This window comes from Perognathus longimembris, chromosome 17, assembly GCF_023159225.1.
Source record: "Perognathus longimembris pacificus isolate PPM17 chromosome 17, ASM2315922v1, whole genome shotgun sequence".
Lineage (NCBI taxonomy): Eukaryota > Metazoa > Chordata > Mammalia > Rodentia > Heteromyidae > Perognathus > Perognathus longimembris.
Window position 1 is genome coordinate 7915252 of NC_063177.1, and position 11266 is coordinate 7926517.

General features: G+C 46.2%; 2 protein-coding genes across 4 annotated transcripts; one reads left to right on the forward strand and one right to left on the reverse strand.

Moving 5' to 3' along the window:
- The first annotated feature begins 1140 nt into the window (after positions 1 to 1140).
- On the forward strand, positions 1141 to 4470 carry Psmb6 (proteasome 20S subunit beta 6). Of its 2 annotated transcripts, XM_048366436.1 has the most exons (7): positions 1141 to 1296; positions 1652 to 1719; positions 2957 to 3088; positions 3203 to 3332; positions 3523 to 3667; positions 3993 to 3999; positions 4217 to 4470. In XM_048366436.1, exons 1-7 carry the CDS (start codon positions 1195 to 1197, stop codon positions 4284 to 4286), a joined length of 654 nt encoding a protein of 217 aa, XP_048222393.1. In that variant the 5' UTR covers positions 1141 to 1194; the 3' UTR covers positions 4287 to 4470. The 2 variants fall into 2 exon arrangements, with proteins under 2 accessions (XP_048222393.1, XP_048222392.1); XM_048366435.1 differs by lacking the exon at positions 3993 to 3999 and having other exon boundaries at positions 1142 to 1296; positions 4242 to 4470.
- A 2746-nt stretch (positions 4471 to 7216) lies between these two features.
- C17H17orf114 (chromosome 17 C17orf114 homolog) lies at positions 7217 to 8460 on the reverse strand. 2 transcript variants are annotated; one of them, XM_048366417.1, is made up of 2 exons: positions 8373 to 8460; positions 7217 to 7422 (listed from the first exon to the last, which is right to left on the reverse strand). In XM_048366417.1, exons 1-2 carry the CDS (start codon positions 8443 to 8445, stop codon positions 7256 to 7258), a joined length of 240 nt encoding a protein of 79 aa, XP_048222374.1. In that variant the 5' UTR covers positions 8446 to 8460; the 3' UTR covers positions 7217 to 7255. The 2 variants fall into 2 exon arrangements, with proteins under 2 accessions (XP_048222374.1, XP_048222375.1); XM_048366418.1 differs by lacking the exon at positions 8373 to 8460 and adding an exon at positions 8104 to 8330.
- Between the last annotated feature and the right edge of the window lie 2806 nt (positions 8461 to 11266).

Below are 11266 nucleotides of genomic sequence, written 5' to 3' on the forward strand. Positions count from 1 at the left end.
GAGAGAGAGAGAGAGAGAGAGAGAGAGAGAGAGAGAGAGAGAGAGAGAGAGAGAGAGAGAGAGAGAGAGAGAGAGAGAGAGAGAGAGAAACTGGGCATAGTGGAGGGTGAATCTCTCATCCCATCTATGCAGGAAGTGTAAACAGAACCATGGTCCAAGCCTGGTCCTAGCTAAAGTAAGAGACTATTTGATAAGTAATAAAAACAAAAAGGGCTAGATTTGTGGCTCAAATGGTAGAGCACTTCCCTTACAAGGCCATGAGTGCAAAACTCCAAACCTAAAAAAAAAAACAAAAGCTAAGAACTTGATGCACATTATATTACTCCAAAGATACACTAATTGTCAACTTGCACATGAATATGTGATACATGTCACTCATTATTAAGAAAATACTGGGGCTGGGAATGTGGCTTAGTGATGGAGTGCTTGCCTTGTATACATGAAGCCCTGGGTTCAATTCCTCAGCACCACATATATAGAAAAGGCCAGAAGTGATGCTGTGGCTCAAGTGGCAGAGTGCTAGTCTTGAGCAAAAAAAAGCCAGGGACAGTGCTCAGGCCCTTGGGTCCAAGCCCCAGGACTGGCAAAAAATAATAATAATACCAGAACCACAATATAGCACTCATACCCATTATAAGGGCCACAACATAAAAGAGAATACCAAGAGGTAGTGAGGCTACTTTATTATATAACTGTACTCCCTCTGTACATCACCTTGTCAATAAAATTTTAAAAAAAGAGTTAGTGAGGATTCCCCAGAACTGCGCAAACGTAAAATGGTGCAATTGGTAAGGCAAAATTATTGGTTCCTCAATAAGTTAAAACAGCACAGGGCCCAGTAATTTCATCCCTTATGCTACCCAAGAAAATGAAAACCTGGCGTGGTCATCTCAACTCTTACTCTCCAGCCGATATTGTGTGCCTGTTTAACACACTCCAGCCAAGTAGATTCATACAGAGCAATGTCAAATTGTTTGCTTGTTGTTTTTTACCCCCACATGTTTTTTGTTGCTCTTTCCCTGCCACACTGCCATCAAGTGCTCACTATCGCAAAAGAGCCGCGCCTATGTAGATCTTTCCCCTTCTGCCGTCAACCGCGGACGAGCCTCGCGCCCGGAAAGACGCAAAAAGCAACCTAGGAGAGTGACGGCGCACTTTACGACAGTTGCTTTGTGGCAGCGCGGGAGGAGGAAGATGGCGGCCACCTTGGTAACTGCAGGAAGAATGGGGCCTTCCCCGGCATGGGGACCCGAGGCCATTGCTCCTGACTGGGAAAACCGGGAAGTGACCACAGGGGTGAGAAAAAAGTTCAGGAGTTGTGAACCAGGCCACGCGCGGGAGAAGGGTGAAGCCCGAGTGGGATTGCGCGAGCCGGGCTGGGGGAAGGGAGGCGGGCCGGGCTGTGCGGGTGGCCGAGGGAGAGGAATTCTCGGGATGCCGGAGTGGACTGGTACTTCATTCCTAATACTTCATGCATCCTCCATCCTGAAAGCGATTGAACTTAAGAGTTGAAATTCTGATCTGCGGGTGTTGGTCCACTGAGTTTTGCACGAATTTTGTAACCTGGGAACCGGGTGAGGGACTGTTGAAGATGGGGTGTGCTACAGAACGTGAACAACCCCAGATTCATCCTTCTCTCTCTTCTTGCCAGACCACGATCATGGCTGTGCAGTTTGACGGGGGCGTGGTTCTGGGGGCTGACTCCAGAACAACCACTGGGTAAGCTGTACTCAGGACAGATTTGTGAACACCCATCTTTCCTTACCTAGCCTGTCTGCCAGCTCATTTTTTTTTGCAGTACTGGAGATCAAACTCAGTGCTTTGTACATGCTAGGCATGTGTTCTGTCACCGTGCCACATCCTCAACCGTGCCAACCCATCCTGGCCCTTCAGAGTCTGCTGTGGAAAAAGAGGTTTCACCTCCCCCTGCAAATAAAGATTGTCCCTGAAAATACTACTCCCAGTTTTCCTGGCCCTTCGGTAGAATACTTATAAAACTTAACTCCGTCCAGTTTGGGTGAGAATCACTAGGTAATAACTTGATTTTTTATGTACCAAGGATGATTTGGGATTTGAACTCAAATCCTTGTGTTTGCTAGGCAAGAGTCATTGCCACTTGAGCCAGTTCCTGATTTATTTATTTTTATTTTGCCAGTCCTGGGGACTGGACTCAGGACCTGAACACTGTCCTTGGCTTCTTTTTGCTCAAGGCTAGCTAGCTAGCACTCTGCCACTTGAGCCACAGCGCCACTTCTGGCCATTTTCTGTATATGTGGTGCTGGGGAATTGAACCCAGGTCCTCATGTATACAAGGCAAGCACTCTTGCCATTAGGCCATATCCCCAGCCCTACTCAAGGCTTTTTGATCCAGCTTTTTGATGGTTAGAAATAAGAGTCCCTTGGGGCTGGGAATGTGGCTTAGTGGTAGAGTGCTTGCTTAGCATGCATGAAGCCCTGGGTTCAATTTCTTTTGTTTTTTTTTTTTTTTTTTTTGCCAGTCCTGGGCCTTGGACTCAGGGCTTGAGCATTGTCCCTGGCTTCTTCCCGCTCAAGGCTAGCACTCTGCCACTTGAGCCACAGCGCCGCTTCTGGCCGTTTTCTGTATATGTGGTGCTGGGGAATCGAACCTAGGGCCTCGTGTATCCGAGGCAGGCAATCTTGCCACTAGGCTATATCCCCAGCCCCTGGGTTCAATTTCTTAGTACCACATAAACAGAAAAAGCTGGAAGGGGCACTGTGGCTCAATTTGTAGAGCTCTAGCCCTGAGCAAAAGAAGTTCAGAGGCAGTGCCCAAGCTGGCTTTGAAACTGTGAACCTCAGATCTTAGCCTCCTGTGTAGCTATGATTACAGGCTTGAGACATCAGCACCCAGCCTTGAATTTCTATCCTTGATCCCTGAAGGAATGGAAATGGAAGGAAGGTGAGGTCTGTCCCTCACTATTCTGCCATCTTGCAGGTCCTACATCGCCAACCGAGTGACTGACAAGCTGACCCCTATTCATGACCGAATTTTCTGCTGTCGCTCAGGCTCAGCAGCTGATACCCAAGCAGTAGCAGATGCCGTCACTTACCAGCTTGGTTTCCACAGGTGCTTGTGGGCAGCGGGGGGAGCAAGTAACCAAAGGGATCTGGAACCTAAGACACTAAGTGATCTGATTTTTAGGTTCTGACACTACTTTCTCTGTGACTTCTCCTTCCCCAGCATTGAACTTAATGAGCCTCCACTGGTTCATACAGCAGCCAGTCTCTTTAAGGAGATGTGTTACCGATACCGCGAAGACCTGATGGCAGGAATCATCATCGCAGGCTGGGACCCTCAAGAAAAAGGGCAGGTGAGGCCCTCCTTCTCTGCCAGAGCACTAGAGTCATGTCTGTGATCTTCTGCCCATCCTAGCCATTTTTTTTTTGGTCTCTTTTTTGTCTCTACCTCACTGTTAACTCTCCCTAAATAAAGCAGCCCCATAATGCACACATGTATTGAGAAAAAGTATAATTGGTGACTTTTCTTCCTCCATCTGGCAGGTGTACTCAGTTCCTATGGGAGGTATGATGGTGAGACAGTCCTTTGCCATTGGAGGCTCTGGAAGCTCATATATCTATGGCTATGTGGATGCTACCTACCGGGAAGGCATGACCAAGGACGAATGTCTACAGTTCACTGCCAACGGTGAGAATTTGGACTTCTGGGCCTATGACCTTCCAACTCTACTTATCCAAACCTTTAAAAATGTGTGTGTGTGTGTGTGTGTGTGTGTGTGTGTGTGTGTGTGTGTATTTTGTTTGTTTGTTTGTTTGGCCAGTCCTGGGGCTTGAACTTGGGGCCTGAGTAACTGTCCCTGAGCTTCTTTTGCTCAAGGCTAGCACTCTACTACTTGAGCCACAGCGCCACTTGTGGATTTTTCTGTTTATGTGTTACTGAGGAATCCAACCCAGGGCCTTCATGCATACTAGTAAGCACTCTACCAGTAAGTCACATTCCTAGCCTACCTGAGCTTTTTTGCTCAAGGCTAGCCATCTACCACTTGAGACACAGATTTGCTACCATCTTTTTGATGGTTAATTGGAGATTAGAGTCTCAAGCACTTTCTTGCCCATTCTGGCTTCAAACCATAATCCTCAGACTTCAGCCTCCTGAGTAGCTAGGATTACAGGTCTGAGCCACCAGCACCAGGCCCTTTCTTTATTCCTTATGGCATTCTCAGCAACCTTCTCCAAGTGCACCTTCTTCTTTTTATCCACAGCTCTCGCTTTGGCCATGGAACGGGATGGCTCCAGTGGAGGCGTAATCCGCCTGGCAGCTATTGAAGAATCAGGAGTAGAGCGGCAGGTCCTCTTGGGAGATAAAATACCAAAATTCACCATTGCCACTTTACCACCCCCCTGAATTCTGAGATTCTAGAATACAAGAGACAACCTTCTCCCCCTCACACACACTAATACAAAATTTAATAAACAGTTTGTCAAACAGAATCCCTGTACTTTGGGGTTCTTTTCTTGACTTTAAGTCTGAACTTGTCTAGCCCACTCCTGTTTGTACACTGAGCTTTCAGGAAGTTGGGAGAGGAGATAAAGTGAGCTTATGAGTGCTTTCATTCCTTCTTGCCTTTGAGTGGGTGGTTTCTAAGCATCCATTCAGACCACCTGGATAAAGCTTAAGCCACCAGAGTGTGGTGGATGTGGGAGCTACCAACCACTCCCTCCCTGTTCAAGTTTGAGGTAGAACTCTTCATTTTGATATGGGGAGTCACCTTCCCTACCCTGCCTGCTGCTAGTCATTGGGTAAAAAGCATAAGAACTTTCTAGTTTTAGTCCTTCTACCTCAGCCTATATTCGGGACTCAGCAATGTGACTTCCTTGGCTTTGGGGAAAGAGGTGGGTCTTGTCCACAAATGGAATTTAAAATGGATGTTGGGTGGTACAGCTCAGGCCTGGGAAGAGCTTTTTTTTTTTTTTTTTTTTCCAGTCCTGGGGCTTGAACTCAGGGCCTGAGCACTGTACTTGGCTTCTTTTTGATCAAGGCTAGCACTTCATCACTTGAGACACAGGACTACTTCTGGCTTTTTCTCTATATATGGTGCTGAGGTCAAACCCAGGGCTTCATGTATACGAGGCAAGCACTCTACCACTAGACCATATTCCCAGCCCCATAGGAAGAGCTTTCAGTGAGCTGGCTAAAAAGTCACCATTTCCACAGGAAGCGGACAGTGGACTCTGGTCCTTCCAAAGCTGTCCCCACCTAAGCCAAGGACTAAAGGACCTTAGTGGCTCTTATGAACAGTGACACATTCCCAGTCTACTAATAGACAGAAGCTACATTCGAAATACTCCCCCGAGAGGTTCAGCGAGTAGGAGGGAAGATTTCTGATTGATCTGAACTAAAAAACCAAGAAGTGATGGAGGAGGGAGAATTCCTAAGGAGATATTGAGGTTTTGAGTTCAGTTACCAACAGAGAAACTAAACCTAAACGTATTACATGCAGTGTTGTGTGTGTTTCTGTCATGTGCGTGTGCACACGCACATACGCGCGCCAGCCCTACGACTTGAACTCAGGGCCTGGGTGCTGTCCTTGAGCTCTTTTGCACAAGGCTAATGCTCTACCGTGTGTGTGTGTGCCCTGGGGCTTGAACTCAGGGCCTTGAGCTCTTTTGCACAAGGCTAATGCTCTACCACATAAGCTATAGCTCCACATCTGGTTTTTTGGTGGTTAATTGGAGTTAAGAGTCTCATAGACTTATCTGCCCAGGCTGGCTTTGAACTGTGATTCTTAGATCTAAGTGTCTTGGAGTAGAGTACAAGCGTGAGCCACTGATATCTGGAATTACTTTTTTATTTTTGTGCCAAAACCTGTTCTCACAAACCTTCCTGTCTTGCCATCATCTTTGATTCCTTTTTCCCCCTTGCACGCCAATCCAGCAGTTATGTTCTAAAAATGTGTTCAAAGTAAATAGAAAATCTACCTCTCACCATCTCCACAACTAATATTCTGATCCATATACAGCCTTGTACAATCCTTTTCCCATACAGCAACCAAAGGATCTTTGTAATGAGAAATTGTGTTGTGTCCCTGCTTAACATTCTTCCATGTCTTACCATTCCTTACCATGTTCTCGAAGACCCAGCAGGTCCCCTAACGTTGATACTCAAAAGCCACTGGCTTTTTTCTGTTTTCTTCTATGGGATTTTGCATTTGTACTTATTAATACTTGGCTATTTTCTCTGCTTGGACCTATTTCATAATCCCTTCCCCCTCAGGTTCTAAATATCGAACCGAGGACCTCACACATGCTAGGCAAGCACTCTACTGCTAGTACAATGCCAACCTTAAATATTCTTTTTGTAGTAAATTTTATTTTTTAGGATAGATTTAGATTTACACCAAAGTTGAGTAGAAGGCCCAGAGAACCCACACCCCCATGCAGACTCACTATCCAAACTCTGCCACCAAAGTAGTACATTTGTTGAAATCAGTGACTCACAGTGACACATCTCTCCCCCATTTTCCATTAGCTCATTCAAGTCTCGGCTCAGGTGTCACCTCATCAGAAGACCCTTTCCCCAACCCCTGAAAAGAAAAAACCACTCTCTCTGCCCCACTCACATTGCCTGATTAATTTCTTCATAACAGCACCTGTTACTATCATTATCACTTTTGTTTACTTGCTTATTTTCTGCCTCCCCCTCCTAGAAAAATCAGATTAGAAGAAACAATTTATCTGGGTGCCAGTGACTCAATGCCTATAATTGTATAATCCTAACTACGAAAGGCTGAGATCTGGGCATCACAGTTCATTAAGCCCAGGCAGAAAAAGTCCATGAGACCCTTATCTCCCATTTACCAGCAAAAAGCCATAAGTGGAGGTGTCATCCAAGTAGTAGAGAGCCAGCATTGAGCCCTGAGTTCAAGCCCAAGTACTAGCATCTGGTTCTTTGGAATCAGGGAGTTGGCACTAGCGATTGTGTAGGTATGCTGTCTCCTAATCACATCTACTGTATTGCCCAGGCCCCAGCTCTACAAGTACTGTTCCCACCATCAATTCATTCAATTTGCTTGATTTCAGCAAATTCCTGCTAGCCATGCCTGGGAGATCAGCATTGCGTTCACCATTCACTGCCCACTCCCAACACACACTTACAAACACTTGGCAACTCGGGATATATTTAATGAGGCTATTTCACATTTGGTGGAGCTCAACTCTAGGACCTGAAGGAAGGTTGCCAAGTCTTCTGGAAGTTCAGTCCCCCTGATGGTCCCCTTCAAATGGTAGAGTCATTGGCTGAGGCCACATCATGCAGCTGGTGGCGGAAGGAGAGTCGGGCTTTCCTGCTGAAGTAGGCACCAGTGCCCTGAGAAGACAGCCCTCCTTCAGTCACAATAGGAACAACAGCTGGGCTGGCATCTGGAGGGGCAGCAGGATCCAGGTCTAAAAGGAGGATTGGAGGAAGAACGGGGTGGGGGGGGTGTCAGTGTTTAGCTCCCCTCTGCATCCCACCCGCAGTTGAGAAGAAAGAAGCTACAGAAGATGCCTGGTTTTGTTTTTTGGTTTTAGGTGTCAGTCCTGAGACTTAAACTCTGGGCCTACGTGCTGTCCCTGAGCTTTTCTTTGCTCAAGGCTAGCACTCTACCACTTGTGCTACATCTCCACTTCCAGCTTTTTGTGGTTAATTCAACATGAGAGTCTCATGAATTTTTTTTTTTTTTTTTGCCCAGGCTGGCTTTGAACTGTGATCCTTGGAACTCAGCCTCCTGAGTAGCTAGGATTACAGGTGTGAGCCACCAGCACCAGACTAATGCCTGGATTTTGCAGAGTTGAGGAGTGCTTGTAGCAGAAGCAAGGATGTAGAGAGGAGAACTGACTTCATGGAGATACAGCCAGAGCAATCACAGTCTCCCTGCCCTCCCCCTGAGCCTCTCTTTTACTTCAGGTAGTGCTGAGGTTTCCATCTTGAAATTCTTAAAGCTTTATCATCTGCACAGGGTGCTGCACAGTAAAGAATCCCCCTCCCACAGGGGATACTCTTCTGCTCACTGATTAAAAGGTTGATATCTCTCCTATTCACCTGTCTGCCTGACAGCCCCCTTTTATCCTCATCTACCTCCATACCTGCTCCTTGTTCAGTCCCCCGCTGTCTCCGGCACCCACACCACGGGAAACACCAAGCGCCCTTCAGACCCATCTTAACAATGGAGGGACAGGGGTTGCTGGGAATGGTCAGTAGGGCCCCAGAAGCAGGCGTGGTTTCTAAGCCCCCCCACCGTGGCCAAACTACCACTTAGCCTCAGACCGCCTAGTCATTATAGGCGCCAAGGGATGGAGGGGGGAGAAGAGGGAGGAGGAAAGGACGGGGGGAATACCCCCATTCAAACACTTATTTTTGTGCCGCTTAATTTTGGGGTCCTCTCCTATCCATATGGAAAAGCTGGCAGATGTTGGTTGGGGTAGCATGGCAGAGACAGACACAGGGGCTGTGACAGAGTAAAAATTCAGACAAATCCTGGGCAACTTGGTACCCTGCTAGACATTGTTGATGGTTGGGATCTTTTTTTTTTTTTTTTTTTTTTTTTTTGGTGCTGTTGTTTGGCCCCAGCCTTTCTTGGTGTGCTATAAGCCAAACACAGCCACCTGTGGGCTAGACAAAGGCTCTATTCCCTCATTAACCTTTTTCCTCCTCCTCTTTTTTCTCTCATATTTTAGAATAAGAATTTGGAGTTCCAAGATGTAATTTTTTTTCTTGTCCAAGATCAGGACTTGAACTCAGTACTTGAGGCTTTTGCTTGTTGGCTGGCATTCTACCAACTGAGCCATGCCTCTAACCCCTCAAGATATAAAGCTTTTTTTTAAGTCTCTTATTTTATTGTTTGGCAATATTGGGGATTGAACTCAGGGCCTCATACTCGCTAGGCAGGGACTCTACCACTTAAGCCACATTCTTTTCCTTAGGCCCCCCCCCCCTTTTTTTTCCAGACCTGGAGCTTGGGCTCAGGACCTGGGCATTGTCACTGAGCTGTTTTGTACAGGCTATCTCTCTACCACTCAAGCCATAGCTCTACTTCCAGGTTTGGGGGAATTCATTGAAGGTAAGACTTTCTTGTAGGGGCTGGCTTTGAACTGTGGTCCTCAGATCTCAGCTTCCCTCTGATTAGCTAGGCTTACAGGTATGAGACACCAGTGCTTGGCCTCCTCAGTCTCCTTTGCTTTAGGGTTTTTCCTTTTGATTTTTTTCTGACTGAATCCTTAGTTTTTGCCCAGGGCTGGTTGTGAACCACAAATTCTACTTGGAGCATCTCCTATAAATGGGATTACAGATGAAACCACCATACTTTGATTATTTGTGGAGATGAGGATCTCACGAATTTTATGTCCAGGCTGACCTCAACCTGAGTACCAGTAGCTCCTGCCTATAATCCTAACCAGTGGGCAGAAAGATCTGTGAGACTCCATCTCCAATTATCCAGCAAAGAGCCAGCTGGAAGTATGGCTCAAGTGGTAGAGTCCTGCCATAAGCTAGCAAGTCAAGCAGCTCAAAGCCCTGAATTCAAGCCTCAGTACCACAAAGGGAGGGGGGCAATACACACACACACACACACACACACACACACACACACAGAGAGAGAGAGAGAGAGAGAGAGAGAGAGAGAGAGACGAGATCCTGCTTATCTCCCCCTCAAGAGTATCTGAATACAGGCATAAGACAATACGCCCAGCCCTAATTTTTTGTTGAGTAGCTAAGATGCAAAATACTGATGCAAAAATGTCTGGTGGTAGACCAGGGGACTTTAACATGTTATCTTATCTCAATCATCTCAATCCAGACAAGTCTTTATCCCTGAGCTTCCCCCCTACCACACCAGTCCTCAAAGGTCTTTTGAGGTATTATTACCATCCAGATTTTACAGATGAGAAAGGAAGGTACTAAGATAAGGTAAGTAAGTTGCCAGAGGTCATATGGGCAGTTATCCAGGGCAGAAAGCATGCCTCTTTAACCCCACCCCAAGCCTGATTCCAGACAAGGCTCCACTAACCAGCACACTGAGCTTCAAAACACATTCCAAGGTTTTGGAACCTGCTGGGAGTCTCAACTCAGGCCCAGTACTGCCAAGGACTCGGGAATGCCCTGGAGTAAAGCTGCACAGGTAACAGGCAACACTGATGACTACACTGTACTGTCCCACATAGAGAAACTTGATACTTGGGGGATGTTGTTCCCTTTTCGCAGCATAAGGAATCACAGTATTATGCATACTAGGACTTTACATATTTACTATTTTACATATGTAACATTAAGGGCTCCACCACTGAGCTGCTGCCCCCAACCCCTGAGTTAAAAATAGCAATTACTGATGCAAAAATGTACATGTAATTAATACTTTTTTATGTATCAATATTGAGGCTTGAACTCAGGGCCTTGAACTCTTATTTGGCTCTTTCCACTCAAGGCTGGCACTTTACCAATTGAGCCACACCTCCACTTCCAGCTTTTTGCTGGTTAATTGGAGATAAAAGAGTCTCATAGACTTTTCTGCTTGGGTTGGCTTTGAACTTTAAATACTATTTTTTTTTTTTTTTGCCAGTCCTGGAGCTTGGACTCAGGGCCTGAGCACTGTCCCTGGCTTCTTCTTTTTTTTTTTTGCTCAAGGTTAGCACTCTGCCACTTGAGCCACAGCGCCACTTTTGGCGGTTTTCTGTATATGTGGTGCTGGGGAATCGAACCCAGGGCTTCATCTATACAGGGCAAGCACTCTTGCCCCTAGGCCATATCCCCAGCCAGAGGCTTTGAACTTTAATCCTCAGATCTCAGCCTCCTGAGTATCTAGATTACAGATCAGAGCTAGGTGCCCATCACTCATACTTGTAATTTCTAGCAATTCCAGGAAGGTGAGATCTGAAGATCACAGTTCAAAACCAGCCTAGGCAGGAAAGTCTGTGAGAGTCTTATCTCCAACCAATCACAAAGAAGCCAGAAGTGGAGCTGTGGCTCAAGTAGTAAAGTACTAGCCATGAGCAGAAAAAAGCTAAAGGACAGCACTCATGTCTGAATTCAAGCCCCAGTACCAGAGAAAAAGGGGGGGGTGGTGGTGAAATGAAACATTCCCATCACTCCATTTCTTTGAAAAGGTCCTAAGAGGGATCAGATTTCCATTATTATCTATTGGTTTTGTCCTTTTTTAGAGCTTTATTTACTTGGGGTCATTTTTAAATTTAGACAATATTAGTTTCTGAAATCACATTCATGTAGGAAAGACTGTGTTACCCTGTACAAATGGAA